Source organism: Kogia breviceps, chromosome X, assembly GCF_026419965.1.
Source record: "Kogia breviceps isolate mKogBre1 chromosome X, mKogBre1 haplotype 1, whole genome shotgun sequence".
NCBI classification, from domain to species: domain Eukaryota; kingdom Metazoa; phylum Chordata; class Mammalia; order Artiodactyla; family Physeteridae; genus Kogia; species Kogia breviceps.
Window position 1 is genome coordinate 28,950,386 of NC_081330.1, and position 22,915 is coordinate 28,973,300.

The following is a 22,915-nucleotide window of genomic DNA, read 5'->3' on the forward strand; positions in this document are numbered from 1 at the left end:
GTCCTGCTCCTCGTCTTAGTAGCTCTGTGACCTTGAGTAAGCCACCTGACTGCTCTGTGCCTCAGTTTCCTCATCTATAAAATGGGGATAGGAATAGGACCGACCTGCTTTACTGGGGGTGTGGTAAGAATTAAATGACTTTATACAGATAAAGTGCCTAGAGAAATACTGCAAAAAACATTGCTGAAAAAAAAATTGATAAGCTGAGATTAGCGTGCAGATCTGCTAACATCCAGTCTCTCCCTACACAGTACTGCATCCTAGTCCTAAACGGGAGGAAGATGAAGACGAAGCCTTCTTCAAAAGAAAATGTTCAAATATTGGAGCAAGTGACCGCTCCCTGGTATCTTTAGTTGATCTGGAACAAGGGTGCAAAACGATAAAGCCATTTGAGGCCGCTGCCGATTGTTCTCACCTCTCCAGCTCTCATCTATTCCTTTGAAGCCTCTCTCACGTCCCACATCTTCTATGCAGCCTTCTAAGTCAACTCCTGACCCTTGACCCCTCCTCACCTTCCAAACTCCTCCACTCCCGTTGTGTTATACACGGCAGCACTTAATCACATACTGCCTAATGTTGTTGACTGAGGTCTTTCAAACAGACCTAGGCTCAAATCCCACCTTCACCACTGCCAGCCAGGTCATGATGGGCAGCTGACTTAGCCTCCCTGATCAGCAGTTTCCTCATCTGCAAGACAGCAATAATTATCCTATTTCACAAGACAGTGGTGTTTCCATGAGACACCAGTGGAAAACTCTGGCACGCAGGAGATACGCAAAAAAATGCCGATTTTCTTCCTGACCTACGTTATAAGTGGGATGACACCTGAAACCACAATTTCAACTTCTTGTATTGAACAGAGAGCTGAGCACATTGAACTAATGCAGCAAAGACATCATTGGCTTAGAAGGACTTATTTGACATTGTGTGGAAAATTTTAAACATATAATTCAATAGCAGGTTCCCAAATACTCGTGATACTGTCTTGCTCAATCTCGCTTTTCGAAGCACGGGCCGTCACGGTGGAATGTTCAAGTATGTGACGACCACAGCCTGAGTAACAAACTAAGAGGATGTAAGGGAATGAGGAGCAACATGGGGAAAAACGACCACACATCCACAGCCCACAGAGGGGAGTGACAGCACATGTCAAGTCCCCTGCCATTGGGCAATCTGTATCAATGAGCATAATCTTTGACCCTGAAAACCCCAATGCTTGAACTGTATTCTAAGGAGATAATTCAACAAGTGAGCTAACATGTAAGCACAAGGATGCAATAATGCAGTGTTCGTTAGGATAGCCCCAAAGTAGAAATATCCTAATGAGCGAAATCAGTGGACTAACAGATTAGCCTTGAATAAGAATGTGACTGATCCAGACAGTGATACAGGGGGATAAACACGATGCTGAATAAATACAGTAGGTATAAAACAGCATGACTATGATACAGTCTGTATAAGAGTATACGCAGGGCTTCCCTGGTGGCGCAGTGGTTGAGAATCCGCCTGCCGATGCAGGAGACACGGGTTCGTGCCCTGGTCCGGGAAGATCCCACGTGCCGCGGAGCAACTAAGCCCGTGAGCCATGGCCGCTAGGCCCGTGCATCCGGAGCCTGTGCCCCGCAACGGGAGAGGCCGCAACAGTGAGAGGCCCGCATACCGCAAAAAAAAAAAAAAAAAAAAAAAAAACAAAAGAGTATACGCAATGTGTATGTGTTTATATATATACAACAGAGACGCCTAGAAAGACGTTTGCCAAAATGTTAATAGTTATCGTCTACGGGTGGTGATTTTTCCTTTCTTCTTTATTACTTTTTGTATTGTTCGAATTTTCTACATGATAATGCATTTCTTTTTATAATCAGAAGAAAAAGGAACAACATTTTTATTTAGGGTAAAAGAAATCTCCTTACAATGTGAGCTGCTTTGTTCGGCTTCTTCCCACTTTAATTCTCTGCCGCGCTCGAGTTTCCTTTCAGTTGTAAAAGTCTAGAAGGCAGACCATCAATTCTGCTCTGCCTAACCTCTTCTGGTGTCCAGTCTGATCAGAGGTCAAAATGCCAGGGAACTGTTAGGCTCCTTCCAAAGGGCATTCTTTGCCTCAGAGAGGACAGGGGAGCGTAGCATCACAGCTGTGACACAAGAACTCCTTGAATAAAGAGAGTGTATGCTCCATTAAAACTACCTACTCAGAACGTGAATGGGAGTTAGGGAGGGAAGGTTATTGTAGGGTCAACTTTTTCTTCAAAGAAACGAGTCTTACAGGTACTTATTGCCTTGCTCAAAAGTATGCGCAGGGGTACGGGGTGTGTCTGTGTCATCTGCATTCCATCTCACAAAATACTTCGAGATTCACATCACGGTCCCACTTCACCAGTGTATTATTAGCATATTTGCTGGTTTCCTTTTTTTCCCCTCCAACTTCAGTCACCAGAAAAACATCTATACACAGACCTTACAAGAGATGGAATGCCCATGAAAATGAAAACACTGGCCTGAAACTATGAAGGAACCCAAGCGTGTTTCTGTTTCTTATTCTGAATGTGCTATCAAGGCTAAAAGATCATTCCTTACCTGCCTTATGTAGCGCAACTGAGATTCAGCAATTCCATGAATGAAAGACTCTGGTGAAGAGCCTCTTGGGTTTCCATCACTGGCCAGTTGGGTTGAAGGGCTCCACAGCATTTCACGGACAGATGCGGGATTCAGGTCTACGTGGAAGTCAGCTGAAATCTTACAATTGTTCTTCACATCAAATAAGGCAAGATTGATAAAAAAGGGTTCAACCTGGGGATGAAAACCATCACGTTTTTAAACTATGACTTTTATTTTAGGTGGGGTGGGGGCAGGGACACAAATTACAAAATAATTATTTTTTCATTCCTCAAGTTTCTGTGATTACAGTTCCTTTCTGAGTTCAACATTTAGCTAAAATTGCATTGTGGCTCCTTTGCATATAAGAAAGCATTCTAAATAACAGACAATCAAATTTTAACTTCTGTCAGGTATAATTTCACAAGTTATAAATTTTTTAAAATGATGAGTAGAAATCGGAAGCCACATTTAAAGAACTTCAACTGTTCTATGAATAAATTTTAATTCTCCATAGGCTTATTGAAATTACCCAAAAATAATGCCGGTATTACAGAGCAGAAATAAATCTTCCCTTTTGCTATGTTACAGCTTACTGGATCATACATTTAATAAGGGCTAATATCAGTCAACATCAAATTACTTGACAAAAGCTTTGCCTCATCAGCAATTTTGGAAGACATGATTCCTCTCCACAGATGGCATCTGAAAGCTGGTCACAAAGAGAAATTTCATGCCAGATGGCATAAAGATTAACCCTTTACACACCGAACGTCTGCTAGTGCATCACAGCTACTTTGTAAGAGAATAAATCATCACTGTGGATATTTTTCAAAGACAAACTAGAACCCCCCAAAAGATGAACACAAAATGCAGTCTCTGGCGATTTTACATTCATAGTTTCAAGTATTCCTAAGCAGCTCAAATGATGCGTGACAGCTGATAATTAGAATTTTCTGTGAAGAACAGAATGAATTTACCCTATGAGAATAGTGAGTGAGGCGGAGCTAACTGCACAGCATCTGTGTTCCTCCATGGCTTTGGTGTTCCTTACTCATGGCTATGAGTCAATTTCACCGAAGTCATATTCTCTAGTAGAATTTACAAATTTGAGGACTTTCCAGGTTCTGGAGACATGTCCCTCTTGAATATAAAGAGCCGACCTACTCTACCTGCTATTTTGAATAGGTAAGACTTTCATGAATCCTCTCAAGATGAAAACACATTCCTATTCTGGCAAAAAGACATGTATGAAATTCTTCCATGTCAAATTTATCGTAACATGTAGCAACGGAATTTGCAAGCAGTAAATTAGTTCTCAGAACAAAGTTAAAAATCTTAAAAAAATAAGGAGGAAGTTTCCTTAATGCACTGGTTTCATGGAGGTAGAAGGAAAATTCATACATACGTTTGTGGGTGGTCCTTTTGCATTGTCTCCAACTTGACCCAAGATATTGAACGTTAAATCATAGCAATTTACCAGGAAACGTTTATTGCACTTTTCCTCAAATGGCTTTATATCAGGTTCAATTCCTGAAAAGTCCAACCTCTACAAAATACATAATATGAATCATTTCCCCCCCAAAATAGATATCATATGAATATAGATCTATGCATAAAAATTGCAAAATCCAACAGTTCTCTGTCCACTCTTCATTTGAACTCTTATTTTTTTATTCAACAAGCCTTTGTAGAGCTCTTATAGTAAGGTTCACACATAGACAGAGAGAAATCCCGACCTCACCCTCCACCCCACTCCTCTGACTTCATCTCCTACCCTCCCCCCCACCTCTGTTCAGCCCCATTGGCCTCCTTGGTTATTTCTCCAGCACACCAAGTATACTCCCACCCCAGGACCTTTGCACTTGGTGTTCTGTCAGGAACCCTCTTCCCCCAAGATAAATGCAAGGCTTCCTTCATTTCATTCAAGTGTCCAATCAATTGGCATTTCCACAGAAAGACCTTCCTGAATTCCCTATATAAAACTATATACTCTCTGAAAGTCTCTACTCCCTTTCTTTAATTTCGTTTTCTAACATAATTTTTAATATTTATTTGGTTGTTTATTGTTTGTCTTCCCCACAAAATATTATGTTGCAGGATGGTAGGAATTTTATTTCTTTCATGAGCTGTGCAGGAGACAAATTTGACGTGAATGGATATGGAAAGCAAGAATAACACAATGGCCTCTAACTTGGAGGATTCAGTAGACTGTGATGTTATAAACTTAGGTGTGAAATAAAAATGAATAGCAGGTATAGGGGGAGGGTGAACAGAGATGATGAGTTCAGCTCGGGATGTGTTGAGTTTGAGGTGATGCAAGTAAATGGTTGGAAAAATAGGAGAGGTGTGGGTTGGAGACCTGGATTGGGGAAGCGGTGGTAACCAGGGTGAGAAGGACAAGGCCGGACCTCTGGGGACCACCTACATTGAAATGATGAGTGGAGGGAAAGGCATGTGCTTATTAGGAAACTGAAAATCCCTGAGCTCAGCTTCTAACAGAGCTGGGACATGAACCCTGGCTGCCACAGAGATATATTTTTAAAAATTATTGGTATCTCAAAATAAAGTTTAAAAAAAGATACTGGGAGTCAAAGAATTCCTCTCACAGAATCCTCCTCCTCCTCCTCAGCTCACGCGGCTCAGGCGATCTGAGTTCATCTGTTCATTCCAATGGTCTGAACAGACTCACATTCTGTGCACAAATGGGAGGAAAAGTATAGCCTGTGGGACAACTTACTATACTTTCGATAAGACCAGAGACAGGGGCTTCCCTGGTGGCGCAGTGGTTGAGAGTCCGCCTGCCGATGCAGGGGACGCGGGTTCGAGCCCCGGTCCGGGAGGATCCCACATGCCGCGGAGTAGCTGGGCCCATAAGCCATGGCCGCTGAGCATGTGCGTCGGGAGCCTGTGCTCCGCAACGGGAGAGGCCACAGCAGTGAGAGGCCCGCGTACCGCAAAAAAAAAAAAAAAAAAGACCAGAGACAGTGTAGATGGGAAATGACTGGATGAATCCGAGCAGAATATACTGCCAGTATGGAAAACTCAAGCCAAGAAACATACGAATTTTTCTCAATTGCCTGAGTATTTCAAGCCAGAACAGGTATTGTGCCTGAAGAGTCTTGGATAATTATAGCTGTTCTCATCTTGCCTACATCACTGACAAAATTCTCCTTAAAAGGGCCTAAAATATAATATTAGTACCTGAAAGCACGATTTTCCCCCCAGAGTCTATTTATCTACAAATGTGTGGGACCAGACAGCTCCCTCTTGAACACTTATCTATCTGTGGAGCCAGCGGAGGCAAGTCATTGCCATGGAGATCAATTCTAATTTCCGCCCATTTATCTGCTCTCCTTTCTAGCTTACTCAGACAGTGGAATGTGAAGAGAAGCTGGACTAAACCCCGCCAGCCCCCAAATCCTTTCCCTTCTGAGGCCTAAGAGTGCAAATGTTGGGACATATGGCCATCCTCGGTAGTTCAAAGTCGGAGCCACCCCCTCCAGTCAGTGTTTCTTTTCTTTCGCTTTTTGTGTTTTTAAATTTTTTTTAGTCTGTCTCTTCTTTGGGGGATGCATATTAGGCGTGTACATTTCTTATTTTTTTGGCCGCGCCACTTGGAATGTGGGATCTTAGTTCCCCAGCCAGGGATCGAACCTGTGCCCCCTGCATTGGAAGCACGGAGTCTTAACCACTGGACCGCCAGGGAATTCCCCAGTGTTTCTTTATTCTCTACGGCCAGTGGAAGAAAACACGTCTCTAAACACTGAACTCTGGCCAAAAGTGACAGCCGATATTATAGGATGACACTGCCTACCTAGAAAAGTACTCGACACACACAACCTGGATTTCTCTGTAGTGAAACTGCCTTCCATAACCAACACTGAACTCAATTTTCTGTCAAACTTTCATTGCAACTGTGAATTTTTCTCTCACTGTAGCTCACTGATAAAAAACTCAAACATAAAATCAGTTCAGTTCCATGACCACAAAAACACTACACCACAGATTTTTTAAAGACACTAGATTGAGTTTCAACCACAGTCAATTGGCTTCTTTGTATACAATCAAAGAGTCTGACATGTTCAATTAGAGCCCAATCATGACGGTGAGGGGTGGGAACAAAGGCTCAGATATGCTTGGAATGAGTAAATTTCTGAATGAATATCTTAGAACCAACATTCCCAAGGCCTGCTATACCCCTTTTTTAAAAAAAATTCATACAACTTACACAAATAATATAATAGTGCTATGGAGAAAAAGGGAGAGGAAACATTTAAAACAAATTTTCCGCAGATAATTTTATTTTCTCATGTGGTATTTTATTAAGGAAAAACTTTTGCATTATTTATAAACTATATACTTTTTCCATTTCAGACTAAAAACTTTTAGTTAGAAAACTGTATGAAGTGGGGGCTTCCCTGGTGGCGCAGTGGTTAAGAATCTGCCTGCCAGTCCAGGGCACATGGGTTCGAGCTCTGGTCCAGGAAGATCCCACATGCCGCGGAGCAACTAAGCTCACAAGCCACAACTACTGAGCCTGCGCTCTAGAGCCCGTGAGCCACAACTACTGAGACCACGTGCCACAACTACTGAAGCCCACACGCCTAGCGCCTGTGCTCTGCAACAAGAGAAGCCACTGCAATGAGAAGCCCGTGCACCACAACGAAGAGTAGCCCCCGCTCGCTGCAACTAGAGAAAGCCCTCGCGCAGCAACGAAGACCCAATGCGGCCAAAAATAAATAAATAAAATAAATAAATTTATTTTTTTAAAAAAAGATCAGAGGAGGCTCCTTTTTAAAAAAAAAAGAAAGAAAACTGTATGAAGCAAAAAAGAAATGAAAACAAAATCAGTCTTCCCCAAATTATTTTATATTGTATTGACATATTTTCACTGAAGAAAAAACTGTAATGCTTATATAATGCATACTTTTCTATTAAAAAAATCCCACAGATTTTAATTAGAAATCTCATGTAGAAAAATTGAAAAGGAAACCAAAGTATTCATATTCCCTCAAATAATTTCATTTTCTTGTGAAAGTTTCCATTAGGAAAAATATTTGTAATACTTACACACTGCAGAATTTTTCCATTTTAAAAAATCAGCAATTTAATTAGAAAATATCATGTAATTACCTAAATGGGAAAAGAATATGAAAAAGAATAGATACATGTATATGTATAACTGAATCACTGTGCTATACATACCTGAAACTAACACATTATTAATCAATTATATGCCAATATAAAATAAAATATTTTTTTAAGGTAAAAAAAAGAAGATATCATGGAATTAAATATTAACTACCTAATTTCTTAGTACAAAAAGTGCCTCACTCTCATGAAAGAGATTAAAATACACATGTGCACATAAACCTGTACTTCCCTGCACCGCTTTCCATTTAAAGTGAGATACATGAAAATTATCCCAGTTCTACAGGCCTATATCAAAAGTGGAAAATAAACACGTCTCATATGACTTGGTGTTCCTTATACTGTAGATATTCACTGCTACTGGATCACAAGCGTATTTAATGGGTTAAAAGCACTGAAACCATGGTTAAGGACTCTTTAATTTATCCATTTTGAGGAGTGACATGAAGTGAAAAGAATATAAAGAACTGAGAGAAAAAAAATATATATATATATGTTGTCCCAAACTATTTGTATATACGCTAGTCCTCTTTGTGAAGTTAGCTGTTAAGCTACTTGTTCAAAGTAAGCAAGACAAGTATAAAGCAATAGATATGCCCAGTAGTGCAAAAATCAGTGATTTCAACATTTCAGACATTGTTTATCTGAATAAGCAACTATTCTAGGATTATTTAAAGAAATATATCATTAATACCTGAACTTCCGAGTCAAAAGAAAAGAGGTTCTGTCTTCCGTCTCCTCTACTGAGTTTGTTCAGCTGTTCAGTTTCTCTTCCATACTAAAATTAAAACAAACATATATATACACACACACACACACACACACACGAAACATTACTTCATTTCCTTCAAAACAGTATTAAATGCCATTTAATTATCTAGTTTATGTGAAACTAGCAATCTGCCACAGCTTCAAAAATATACTATTATCCATTTCCAAGCACTTAAGGTGGATAAAGAATGCTTGCTGGGCAGAGAGCCACGGTCACCATGACCCATAAATAAGCTATAGATTAGCTTCTTATACTTTCTATATGCCTTTTATAATACCAAGAATACTGTTCAACCCATGGTACAAAAAAGAAATACAACAGACTTTGGACGTAAAAGAGAATAAACGAGAGAAAACACTATCTTTTATATATCCAGGGTGCTAGCCATGGAATATTATACACAATTCTGATTCCATCACTTTAGGAAAAACACAATGGGCTCTGTGGTCTGGAATGACAAAGACTCAGAGGGGATACATTAAAATCTACAGGGGATCCTGAGTGTGTTCCTAAATTTTGGAAAACAGCTCTGAAGCTTAACAGAAGGGTAAATTTAAAATAGAAAAAAGTAACATCTAAACCTGTGTAACTTAATAGTTCAGGAAGAGGAATAAAGTAAAAATATAAATAGGTTTGGCCAGGATTTAAATGAAGAAATGGGTCATAACCTTCTCATCTATTATAGTAGAGAGTCCACAGAGTAATATATGTAACCTACTAAGATAGGTATGATAATCACCTCTACACTTTCAAAACTGGCTCACTTCAAACACCGAAGAGCAGAGTAACACAAACGCTGTCTGTTGACCAAAATCTTTACCTGATGAAATCATTCATATACATATACATAGGCATGCACATATAGAAAGACTATGATTTTCATACAAAATTAACATATACGAATCATTAGATTGAATATCATGTTCAATCTTCATCAAGAGCCCCTTAAATGATGAATAGTTAGTGTAGGAATGGCATACAGTAACTGAACTGAATAAGAAGTAGCAGATAAAATTAATACAGTCACAAAAGTCTAGAAGTACTTCTTGGCATCTAGGAAAAAAAAAAACATTTTCCAAACTGTTAGTTGGCACTTACAGGTCCAGCTTTAGGAGTGTAACTTTTCTTTTACCATCTCTACCTGTTTCACTCATTTGTTGTGGTTTTTAACTTAGAAATGACATTGCCACATGGAATCCAGCACTCAAACTTTAATAGCTAATCCTGCATTGTCTCAGTTGAAGGCAAGTTGCCATCAGAAAGATGTACCTTCATCAGTTCCGGATGCATGCTCCGTTCCAAACTGGCCATGATGTTCTCGGCTTTTCCTTGGCTGCTAGTTTCATCATCTGCGAATTCATTAAAAGCAGATGTTCTAAACCATGCAGACCATTACTAATCACCTAAGCGGAATATCCTAACTATCTCTCTCTCCCACCCCAACGTCTCCTACTAGATTTATTGCAAAGAATTTTGATTATGAAAGCATAGGGAAAACTCTAATGGACTTTTGAAAATCTGCCATGAATTCCCTATCTGTTTCAGTCTGGTTATATTTCATATGTCAGAGCCCATGTAGCATCAACTGTTAAAAAAAAAGAAAGAAAGAAAGAAAGAAAAGAAAACCCTATCAACCTCCATAGTCATTTTTAATGAAGAAGTAGGTCAACCTTCAAGATTAAGAGTTCTTTCTATATTCACTCTACACAAAGGACATCCCCATGGATTAAAGACAAGGGCTTTACCTCAATAATGAATCATTTAAAAATTCTGACCTTGTGCTGTCTCTACCGTCTCCTTTTTCTCTTGCACTAAACTGTCGGTATTGATCTGAATAATCTTTTTCAAAGTTATCAACCATTCCTCCATTTCGGGCTCAGTTTCAGCAGCCAGATAATGGCTATACTTATCTAACATCTTGAGTTCAAAAGCATGACGGCGCATTTTGGGGCACTGGAGGGGGAAAAAAAAGATGTGTTCAGTTAGTTTAGTTGCCCTTTTAATATTAGATTTCATTAGTTTATTTACTTTTACCTCAGCTCAGCACATATGTACGTCAATACTTTCATGAAAGAATTGCTTCTTTCAACAAGGAATAGAAATTCCAAGACGATGAATGACCACGTCAAACATCTTATTTATTCCCCTCAGTACTGAGCACAGCAGTATATGCACAAAGTTGGCATAAAATACTACACGTTGAGTGAGTATTATCATTTAAGGCCTTCTGACATCCTCCACACTTGGATAATCAAAGTACCACCATAAAAATAAGCAAATGTTTTACTATTTCCACCTTGCTTAAAGTTTTCCTGGCATATTCATAGATTTTCAAAATCAGCCCTGAAAAACAAGCTTAAATGTGACCTGAAATAAACCTGGTACTTGCTTTATATCACACCATAAAATGCAATATCACTATCTAATTCACTCTGCCATGCAGAATATGAAATGCATCACAGTAGCATAAAAGACTGTAGTTGGTTCATATTCGATTGTGGCTCTCCATAAAAATGATGGAAATGGCCCAGGCTGAATACTAGCACACAAGGAAAATAAAAGCCTCTTCCTGTCCTCAAACACGATGACACCTCTTTTATATTACCAGCTTCTCTGTCATGACACACTCTCCCCCCTCCCAAATACCTCGGCATTAATTTCAAGAAAGGCTCATGAATCAATAATTTTCCAGTGCATGGTCATCATTCAAGAAGGAACCAAGAAAAGTTCCTCCTTCTCATCTTCAAAGCATAGTGAAGAATGAAATTAAACTGCTGTAGCAAGTCATAAAGATTTATATATGTGAAAATATTGGGGAGGAGGGAATCATAAATAGAGGGGAAAGCAGAGTCTGGAAGCACCAGAAAAGGAGGTCAATCCGGACTAGAGCTAATTGAGAAAATCTGGGAATTGTATGTGTCTTCTTCCTTTCAGTAGATAAGAAAGCTGTATGTATATATATATAAGAAGGCAACTTCTATTCACATAGATCTTTATATCTTTTATATTTTATGCTTTAAAGTGTTTCTTCACTTGCTCCTCATGACAATCTCATCTGATAAAGCGAGTAGATATTATTAATCCCACTTTACAGTTCTGAAAACTAAGATTCAGGTAGGTTGAGGGTGTTGAACCAACATCTCCTGCCTTCCACTCAATGCTCAGTGCTCCTTCTTGTCGACCAGGCCACCGCGGCTCTGTAGTAATGGCTCCTATCACACGGTCAATCAGCTTCCTATTTAATCATCTCTCTGCCCTCTGCTTCCCACCCCATCCATGCTAACCCGAATGTCCCTGCCTCCTCAGTAACTCAAATCAGCAAACATTTGTTAAGCCCCTACTGTATGTACAACTCTGCTCATCAGTATAAGGGACCCAGACATGACTATGACATGGTCCCTGTAATCCAAAAAGGAACGTGCAGAGCTAAGTACAGTGGTAACACCGGGGAGGTGAAGCTTAATTCCACGAGGGTGAAGAAGAACACAAAAAAACGTTTCACGCCACATGTCCCATTTAAGCCAAGTCTTAAAAGATAAGATTCAAACAGGAACAGAAGGGGAAGTATAGAGAAGCAAATGTAAGAAAGGCACATAGGCGTGAAACTCAGTGGAGTGCTTAGCCTGGTGTGACTCGAGCACGGAATGTGTACGGGGATGCCGTGGGGGGGGCGGGGGGGGAATGGGGTTAATAAGGAGAGTAAGGTCAAATCACTGCGGGCCTGCAATGCCCTGGTAAGAGATTTCGAGCTCACTCTGCAAGACAATAAATCAAGAGCCAAAAGGGTTTTTTTTTTTTTAACATCTTTATTGGAGTATAATTGCTTTACAATGGTGTGTTAGTTTCTGCTTTATAACAAAGTGAATCAGTTATACGTATAAGTATGTTCCCCGTATCTCTTCCCCCTGGCGTCTCCCTCCCTCCCACCCTACCTATCTCAGTGAAGGACCCCATCTACGTCTTAGGAAGCCGGACGACACATCAGAAGGCAGGAAGGTGAGACTCTAGGCAAGAGAGGATAAAAGGGGGGAACCAGAGGAAGACAGTGAGAATGGAAAGAAGGTAAGAGATTCAAGAGGCACTCTGGAGCAGACTCCAAAGGACTGGGGAAACACTTGAATAGTGGCACAGAGGGGGAGTGGGAACTCTGAAGAGGATTCTGAATTGCTAGTATGAATGTTTTGGTGGATGCAGATGTCATTAACCAAGGCAGAAAAATACTGAGGTTCTTAATAGCTGATTAATAACCCTACCTGAACAACATCAATGCAGGCGTCCAAGTAGATGCAACCTTTAGATTCTTTTGAATTTTTCTCATCTTTATAGGAATTGAGAATATACGAACCATCAGGAAGCTGAGTTAAGTAAAAATACCGTCTCTTGAACACCTATGGGGGAAAAACCAGCAGTGACACATTTGTTATGTATACATTGCATCTGAACAAAAAACCTTGAAGGGCTTGCCATATGCATTATATTTGGACAATCTTCAGACAACTTGGGGAAGTCATTAGGAATTACCATTATCTTGATTTTGTTTTAAGATGGAGAGCTTGAAGTCAAGTGGTTTACTCTCAGCCAAATATCTGGAGAAGAAGTTTTAACACTTTACAGTTCATAAAGCATTTTTGTATCTGAATCACTATCCATTTCGCTACAGCATCCTTCTCCTGTTTAATTGCAAACCATGACTGGATTCTTATAATTTCGTTCACCTCACCACAAATCCAAGGGTGCATACACACACACACACACACACACACCCTCTATCATATAGTTACATCTCACCTGCACATCTTATTGCACTCACCGATGCTGCTCCAGTGTCCCCGCCCCCGAGAGCCCAGCTTATAACACGCTCGCAGGGAAATACTGAGAGCAATTAGTTTTGCTGTTCAGCGCCCTGTATGCTGAGATTTGAGTCAAAAGGTCCAATGTGATTGGGCCACGCGTTTGAAATTAGGGATTCATAACAGTTAAGGAGTAGCCTGTTGCTACAACTCACAGCGAAGCCCACAGGGATGCGGAAAAGGAGGAAAAGACAGCCTGATTCATTTATTCTGCCCCTCTACTCTCGCTTAAAAGACTCTTGGACCTGATGAAGGAGGTGGAAAACGGGTTAGGGTTAGGATTCAGAGCTCTCTGATGAATCTATGCTTCTTTCAGTAAGCCACAGACTGCAAGCTGTGTTCAGCATTTGTTGTAGTAAAATTCCCCTGGTTAAGAGATCTAAAATCATTTCAGGGCGGGAATGGGAAGACAGACTAGGAAATAGCCTCTTGGTGATCATATGGAAGAAATGCATTCCTATGCATCTTTTTTAAAAAATTTAGTTATTATTTATTTATGGCTGTGTTGGGTCTTCGTTTCTGTGCGAGGGCTTTCTCTAGTTGTGGCAAGCGCGGGCCACTCTTCATCGCGGTGCGCGGGCCTCTCACTATCGCGGCCTCTTGTTGCGGAGCACAGGCTCCAGACGCGCAGGCTCAGTAGTTGTGGCTCGCGGGCCTGGTTGCTCCGCGGCATGTGGGATCTTCCCAGACCAGGGCGCGAACCCGTGTCCCCTGCATTGGCAGGCAGATTCTCAACCACTGCGCCGCCAGGGAAGCCCCTCCTATGCATCTTGTCTTACTCACAGAAGTCAGCTTTAAGACCTAAGCTAGCCATTTTCAATCACCCATCTGATAATCCAGTATGATCTCTGACTATTTTAAGAACTTTAATTATGGAAAGAGTATCATTTGGCAAGATTATTCTTGAAAACTACTTAACTCCTGGCAAAGTATCTAAAATATCAATAATTCATTTCTCCATGGCATGAGAGTAAGCAAAATATAGAAATAGGTTAAGGGGCATTTCTTTTAAGGAAAACCAGTAAAAAGAAATCATACGCTTGTAGTTATTTTTGACTTGTTCAAATATCACTGATTTTAGAATGAATGACAAAAATATACCAGTGTGAGGAGTTAGACTGGTAAATGCTTACTGCTTCTATTTCAGGGAGGGGCCCTGTGGGCTATATGGTATCAACAGAAAGAAGTCCAAGAAGAAAATACCACTTTGTTTTTCAATGCCTATCAAGTAAATATTACTGCATCAGTATACAAAGGCACAGAAAGTGTGTGTGTGTGTGTGTGTGTGTGTGTGTGTGTGTATGAGATCTCATTTTACCCACATTTCAGTTTACTGCAACTATAATGAAGAAATCTAGATTCATATATAAGGAAAATGTTAATCATAACGGTGATCATATATACATGTGTTTGTGTATGTATATATATATATATATATTTATGTTTGCTTATTTTCATGACAGTCGTTCATATCTGTTATTAAATTGACGGAACCAGAAGACCTAAAATGACATAATGAGCTGATTTCAAACGAACAAAACACCACTTTTTAGAAGTTATCACAATACTTATGTATGACAAAAATTAAAATACATTTTCCAGGCAAAAATTAACATAAAAAATTACAACCAGATTAGAATCTGAACCATGATCATCAAATCTAAAACTCAAAGTTCACAGATTCAGTGGTACAGTCTGTAGACTCCATTGGCAGCGTCCTTAGCCGGCAACAGAGGAAGGGAAAACACAGAGCAAAACATCTGTGGCGCAGAGTCAAATTATAGCCTGCAAAATTTTTTCATGTACAGCTCCCTCACCAAGCAAAGAGGCTTTGTGGCAGCCGCCGTTTCCAATATTAGCAAAGCACGATCATCACAATAGAGATGGAAAGGGATCTGAAACTACAGTAAATCACTTCCTGTAACATTGCAATTACGTCTAAATGTGACACTGAGGTAAGGTAGCTCATGAATCTGGGGAGAGAACAGATGCCTGGAAGTCATATGATCTTGATTGTCACCCAGCACTCCTGCTCCCCAGCAGTGAAACTGTCCTCAAGACTCGGCTTCCCTCTGCTTCCTCACGTGTAAAATGATGGGATCAGATCAAATGATCTGTAAGATCCTCTTTTTTTTCATGATCTACAAATAATTTTATTGAAAATGATCAAATAACACAGCAGCCTTCCCAGCTGGGGGCCACACTCCCCAAGCGATTTCCTACAGGCTTAAAGCACTCACTTTGCACAGTAAGGACATTTTTTTAAAAATCATTTCTAAAGACAGCAGACTCTGCCCCAGTGACAGATCTGTAAGATCTCGAAGACGTCTTCTCATTCTAATATTCTGATATATGTTGGGTTTCCACTTCTGGGAAGCTTTTAAGGTACTTTTCAAAGAAGAAAGGAGTATCCTAAATCTCATATGGAACCAAAAAGGGAAGTCAGAAACAGGACTTTTTTTAATGTTGCTATTTAGCGTACCGGTCTACGTTGTTTTTTTTCCATTTCGAAAAGAAGACAACTGTTAAAATAATGACTATATAGAACAGTGGTAATTACCCTATCTCATACCTTTCATCTGAAGGCCTCAAGTCCTTTGTAACCAAGAGCTAATTCTTTTAATGTCACTTGAGGATAAGCATTATTATCCACATTTTACCTAACAGCAAACTGAGAGACCAAGACCTCACTCAAGTTCACACAGACAAGTCGATGGTAGAACTGGAATCAGAATCACAGGACAATGACAAAGAGAATCTTGCCCAAACCTTCCAATGGCTTCTCATCAAGGTTAGAATAAGACCCAAAATCCTTCCCCCATAGCCTGGGATGATGTGCAGGCTCTGGCCTTGGATTATCTCTTGGATCTGATTTCTAATTACGCTGCTCCAGCTATACTGGCTTACCTGCTGTTCCTCAAACAAAAAACCTTCTTCGGGCCTTTGCACTTCATGTCCCCTTGGCCTGGAAGCCTCTTGCCCCACATATCCGCAGCTTCTTTCCGGTCTTCACTTGAATTTTACCTCCTCCGAGAGGCCTTCTATGACTACCTGCCCTCATGGGAGCACCTTATTTTATCTTTCTCATAGAATGATCACTATCCAAGTATATCTTACTCATCTATCTATTTATTTATTTGCTGTCTGCCTCTTTCAAACCGTTAAGGTCCAAGCGTCATCCACTGCTGTAGCCCCAGTACCTGTAACAGTGCCTGGAAAGCAATAAAATTTTGCAAAATGAATGAGGAATGAATGAATAATTCATTCTCCAGTACAGATTCTCCAGAGGTTTCATCGAATAGAAGGGTGTTTCTCTGTAACGCCCATATTCTTTTTCCTCCTCCGCACCTTTATTATTTTTCCTAGATGGTGAACACAGCTGAAAATTCCCCACCGTACTCAGTGAGAGGCACGGTTCCTAATGAGTGGTCCACTCAGACCACCCAGAAGAATAAAATAGAGAGTTAGCCAAAGGAGGTAATTCTCTGGGAACAGGTCCTGCCAAGTCTCCTGAAGGCCCTGAGGTGTCTGGATGACAACCTTTTGAACATTTACCATATGACCCTTTCTGGAGCAGGAACAAAGGCCTTTTGTCACTCAGTTGAATCAAAGATGGAAGGCCAGAAAGTTTGAGCACCTAGCATTCTCAAAATGAGGACAGCCTTTTATCATTTTATATAACAAATCTCAAAGGTGTTTACGTACATGTGTTCCCTAGAGGGTAATTATTTACTGCTAAATTCTATGAACCAGGAGCCCTGAGAAAGGATGGTCTGAAGGCTTTGGCAAAGTAGGTGGGCCAGGAGCAATGTAGAAATGGGGCGGGGGAAACTCACTTGACTCATGTCTCAGATACAACAGGAAAAAAGAGGCAGCGAGGAAAAGGAGAAAGCAGGAGAGCAGGAGACACACTGGGTCTCAGAGCTGTTTGAAGCAAAGATGAAAGAAACAATGGGGAAGAAAACCCCACGACTTATCAGAAAATTGAACTGCAGTTAATTATACCAGAATGTCAGGAACGTCATCCTGCTGAATACCCCCTACCAGTAGGTTGGCAACCTAATATATCACTCATCACTCTCCACTGTATCATTTTACAGTCCTACCAAGTTTTAATATATTACATAGGTCTACTGTCTGGGAGACTGGTTAAAAATCAAATAGCTTTTCTTTGATAATTCTATCATATCTAGGCACTGGAGATTTTTTAGCTACTTAGTTTGAAGCAAAGTCTAAAAGGAGGGGTCTACAATCCACCCTTCTCATTAGAGACAAATTAATTTATCCTTCTTAGAGCATGGCATGGTCCTGCTCAAATTTCCAATGACCCTCAGTTACCCACATGGTAAGGCTCCCATGCCTGATCTGGTATCAAGGTGCTCTCACAATCCTACTAATAATATAAAATAATAACAATCTGTGACATCTGTGGAGTGCCTACTACGTTACAGTTTCTGGCTAAGTGCTTTTCTCATATTACATCAGTGAATCCTCATAACGACCTCGTGTGGTAATTACTGTTATCATCTCCATGATACAGAGGAGAGACTGAGGCACGGGGCAATACCAAAAGGACCAAATCAACTCCATCTCCCATAACTACCCAACTTCACCTGACACACTTGTCCTGTACACACTGCCTGCCCACACTCACCTCCTTTCTGATTCCCTTCCTTGGAGGCCCCACCTCCTTCAAGAAGCCTTCTCTAACCCCAGATCACAGTGATCTGGACTCATAAAGCACTGGGTCTCTGTACCACCTTGAAACAATACATTATTATTGAGTGTCTCATCACCCCAAACGGGTTTAAACTCTACATGTTACACCCCTCTTTCTCTCTACCCTCCACAGTGCCAACACCTTGTACTAATAAGGTATTCAAGATACATCTCGTGATGATGAACTCACTGATTCCTAATATTGTCTGGCACATAAGAAGCCCCCAATAAATGGTTTTAAACAGTCACCAATGAATGAGGGAAAAATAAACATAAAAAAAAACAAATTAGTGAGAAATCCCTTACCCGGTAAAATGAGTGTAATCCGTTTGTTGGCTGTGAGAGATGGACTAGGAGACCTGAGCATACAGTGTATTGATATATCAGAAATAAAAGATTTCCTCGGGGGCTTCCCGGGCTTCCCTGGTGGCGCAGTGGTTGAGAGTCCGCCTGCCGATGCAGGGGACACGGGTTCGAGCCCCGGTCCGGGAAGATCCCACGTGCCGCGGAGCGGCTGGGCCCGTGAGCCGTGGCCGCTGCGCCTGCGCGTCCGGAGCCTGTGCTCCGCAACGGGAGAGGCCACGACAGTGAGAGGCCCGCGTACCGCAAAAAAAAAAAAAAAAAAAGATTTCCTCTTCTCTTTGTCCCAGTAAACATAGTGACCTTGGCTTCCCAGCAATTATTTTAATATCATCTGTGTTTTCTTTGGTAAAATTCTCTTTTGATTTGTGGTTCTGCCACTGCAGAAGGCCAAAAACCCTCCCGTAACAGTCAGAGAATAAGTGAGAACTTTTAGACTCTGGATATATAACAAATGGCTCTGTTTTGTGCAAAGAAGAAAGAAAAAACGAAGAAAGAAAGAAAGAAAGAGAAAGAAGGAAAGAAAGAAAGAAAGGAAGGAAGGAGGGAAGGGAGGGAGGGAGGGAGGGCACTGGAAGTGAGTCATACATCAGCAGTTGAACTTGCAACCCTGATAACATACCCAGACACTTCAACGTTTAATTGCTAAGAATGGGAAGGAGGGAGCTTGAGGAATGTTACCAAATTGAGCCAAGAAGATGCATAAAGGTGGGTGTCCCAATGGGTTGGCCAAGAATCTACAGCAGATTTTTTTTTTTAATGAAAAACCACCGTCAAGATGAGATTCTTCCCTTATTCCATACATCATTATACCCCTTAGGAAAAACAGTTCTAAATACCACGGGAAGGTCATGTCCAATATCAGAGCTATATCTAGTCCACACTAAATTCCTTCACTGATATGGGGAGAAGCTGAGAAAAGCAGATGTCTCTAGCAGCTACTTGGGAAAGAGAGCACGGAGGTTTCTGTTAGGACTGGAGTTTCTGCCTGAGGGATTGTGTATGCTCTATGCTATCTAAAACTTCTCCCCAAAACGTTCCCAGGAGCTGAAGAGTGGCAGCAGGGTGTGTTCTCATTATCTAGATAGAAGGTACAAATTGGGGAAATTAATCACCTATGACAAGGCCCGTCTTGTTTTAACATGAACACCGAGAACAAAGCAATTATGAGCTGAGTAAGGTGGTCACTGTGCCCAGACAACCAACAGAGCTTCTGCGAGAGCTGCGTGTGGCCAACAGACGCCTCCGTGAAAGGACATGCTCGGGCACCGACAACTGTGACTTGGAGAGTGACACACGTCATTAGCAGCTCTCCTGTAGCCTGGGTTCCTCGCGGCTACTTCTCAGCCAATAATGGGGAAGCTCAGCAAGCACTTCGGGGAAAAGAATGACAACTGCAGAAAATGGTGCAGACTATATCTAAACTGACCTAGCTGGCGGAAAGGTGTATACTGGGGAAAATACAAAGGTTTATTCCATAAATACGGGGGGTCTTCCAATCTTCCAATATGAAGAACTCAGCTTAGTTCCTTCACCAGCCCCTTCTCCCTAGAGCCCATCACCATCGGCTTGAATGTTCTTGCAAAAGTGTCTGGCAGCTAGTTAGGGAGGTTGAACTTTCCAAAGCAGCCCATATACAGAATTACTTTGGCTACATTATTCACATCGCATCACAGGTCATGTGGTTGCTTTCTCAAAAGAACCTGATTTCCTTTTATCTACTGGATGTTGCAGAGTCTTTTCTAACCCTCTTTTCTCCATTTTTTTCTTTCTAACCTCCTCCCATGATTCTCTCTCTTCCTTCCTGGCTATTAGATCGCCTTATTTCTGCGAGTCAAAAGGGCCAGGAAAAGGACTCAGACTTGTTGATAAAAAGCAGTGTAAAGTGGTCATGCATGATTTCAAACTTTCCAAAGGACTGATTCTACATAGTTTTTAAAATCCAGAAACTTTTAAGTGAATAAAGATCTGTAAACTTACACCTCACTCTAAAAGACACCAAGCTGCCCTGCTTTAATCCTGTCATGTCCAGGAGGATATGCAGGCCGGTGTCAAACCACAGCGCGTCAAAGAAGCGCAGATAAAATAGGAAGGAAGACGTATGGCTCCCGTAGGCTGTTACTTGCCAATGAGTCATGATTAATACCCAGGTCCTTCTGCTGTAGCTTCCCGGTTAGTCTGCTGTGTATTTGCAGGGGCTGTCAACATTTGAATTTCCTGATAGAAACGGTTCTTTGCTCTCAACTCTGCGAGCTCTAGCCCTGTGGTGCTCATTGCTGGAGCCAGCAAAGCTTGTCATCAGTGTGGGCTGGAGTTCCTTGCGGGCAGGGGACTCTGGATGCACCAAAGGTAAAACTGCCACCACGATCGGGAAAGCGACTCAGCCAACAGCATACGCCAATCATCTTCCCATTTGCTTAGGAGAGGCATTAATACGTTTCACTTCAAAGATTTACATGGCAGAAACAGCTATGCAGAAGTTTTCCTTTCAGAATGTCTCCTGAACTTTGCAGCCCTTTACTGCAGTGCTTCTGTCTATGCCTGAGCCAATCCAGGCCTGAAGCAGCAAGAGTGTGTACGATCCCCTGAGGCCTCCAGTGCCACCTCAGTTCACGGGCCTGGATTTCTGCTTTGGCCCTCGCTCCAACCTGCAGCCTGACAACTACGAAACTGCCACCCATGCCCCTTCCTCCCCCTGCCTTGCTCCACACTCACACGCCCTCTGTTTATACAGGGAGAGAGCGCACAGTAAACGCTGCAAGTTTCCACGAATTTCAACGATGCTAAACCAAATAAGAGTTAAAACATAGTTCTTATAGGAAGAAAAATATCTTGGCAAAATCCCTGATGCCTTTAACTGAATCTGGCTGGACCTTCTGGAGGTAAAACCAGAAGAACACAGGGCGTATTTTCAGCTCCCAGAAATCCAAAATGGAGAGCCACAATCCATAATAAAGAATAGCTGGGATAAATGAAATCCATAACCAGAGACAATTCCCAAAGCTCATTAACGGCCTTTATATTTCAAATTATTCCTCACACATTTTTTTTTTTTAAAGAACTGTGTAGCACACATGACCAAATTGGTTTACTCTTCTTCTCCTTCCTCTGCCTACTGTTTGGTAGAGGTCTGAAAAGAAATGTGTTTTTATGTTATGTGAATCATATGTCACTTAAAAAAAAAAAAAGAAGAAAGCAGCAGCCAAAATATGAACAGCTGGAGATAAAAAAGAGGAAAAGCAAAGAGCCTAGATCAGCAGCAGCAGAGCAACGATTAGAGGGAAACAAGCAGCAGCTGTCCCCTTCAGCCAGGCCACGTGGTCACCAGGTTGCCTCGGACCCCCCCACCCCACCCCCCACCCCACCCCCACTTCATGAATTTATGGTTCCTGCCTGGCCTCTGTGAGCAGTGGAGTTTGCAATCTCAGGGGTAGACAATACAAAAGCTAAACAATCAATCTTTGACTAACTGATTGAATTGCTTTTCTATTTCTGTTGTAACAAATTACCACAAACTTAGAGGCTGAAAACAACATAAATGTATTATCTCACAGTTCTGGGGGTTAGAAGTCTGACATGGATCTCACGGGGCTAAAATCAAGGTTAGAGCAGAGCTGTGTTCGTTCCCGGAGGCTCTAAGGGGAGAATCCACTTCCTTGCCTTTTCCAGCTTCCATTTCTTGGCCCTTTCTCCATCTTGAAAGCCAGGAACGCAGCATCTCTCTCTGACCCTGCTTCTGCCCTCACATCTCTTTCCCCAACTCTCCTCTTCTGCTTCCGTCTTCCAGTTTAAAAGCACCATGATGATTACATTGGATAATCCAGGCTAACCTCCCTACCAGCTGATTAGTGATTTTAACTCCCCTTTGCCGTGTAAGGGAACATTTACAGATTCCAGGGATTAGGAATGGACACCTTTGCATAGGGGTTTTTATTCTGCCTACTGTATTAACCAATCTGTAGTTCACAAATTATGAAAGAAAATTTAAAGCATGCCCTTTTTACAGACAACTGTATTTTGATTTATAATATATGAACTCCTAAAAAAGTTATATGTAAAGCAAATTATAATTTAAAGTCAGAATAACTCACTATTGAAAGGAATCCTGTGAATTGTTTCGTAAAGATATTAACTTCCTAATGTCTTGTTTTAAGAATCCAGATTTCCATACATTATATTTACTTAACGTTGACCTAAAACTTAAGTATGGGTAAAGCATTTTAATGTCTTGAGAAGGTTAGGGGAAGGGAGTGCAGTCAAAAACCAAAGAAGCATTTTCTAGCAAACTGCCCAGAATTTTCACCTTCACACATGCACTTCGGAACCCGATAACTCTGACAGGTAATACGATAAACGCTTGAGTCTCACTCACTCAGCTAGGAAGCGTCAACAGTGTGCTGATTAAGATCATAGGCTCAGGCATCAGCCTTCCTCGGTTCAAATCCCACCTCTGAAAACTCGAAGCTAT

The 22,915-nt window shown here is 41.2% G+C and overlaps 1 protein-coding gene across 5 annotated transcripts in view; it reads right to left on the minus strand.

The window, feature by feature from the left end:
- Window positions 1–22,915, minus strand: part of DOCK11 (dedicator of cytokinesis 11) — a 184,316-nt gene that overhangs the window by 115,514 nt on the left and 45,887 nt on the right. For all 5 annotated transcript variants that reach the window (XM_059049650.2, XM_067023760.1, XM_067023762.1 and 2 more), the window contains exons 7-12: window positions 12,772–12,906; window positions 10,294–10,471; window positions 9,788–9,867; window positions 8,441–8,524; window positions 4,001–4,141; window positions 2,575–2,787 (exon numbers count right to left, since the gene is read on the minus strand). In XM_059049650.2, the coding sequence (XP_058905633.1) occupies window positions 2,575–2,787; window positions 4,001–4,141; window positions 8,441–8,524; window positions 9,788–9,867; window positions 10,294–10,471; window positions 12,772–12,906 (831 nt within the window). The remainder of the gene's footprint in view (window positions 1–2,574; window positions 2,788–4,000; window positions 4,142–8,440; window positions 8,525–9,787; window positions 9,868–10,293; window positions 10,472–12,771; window positions 12,907–22,915) is intronic.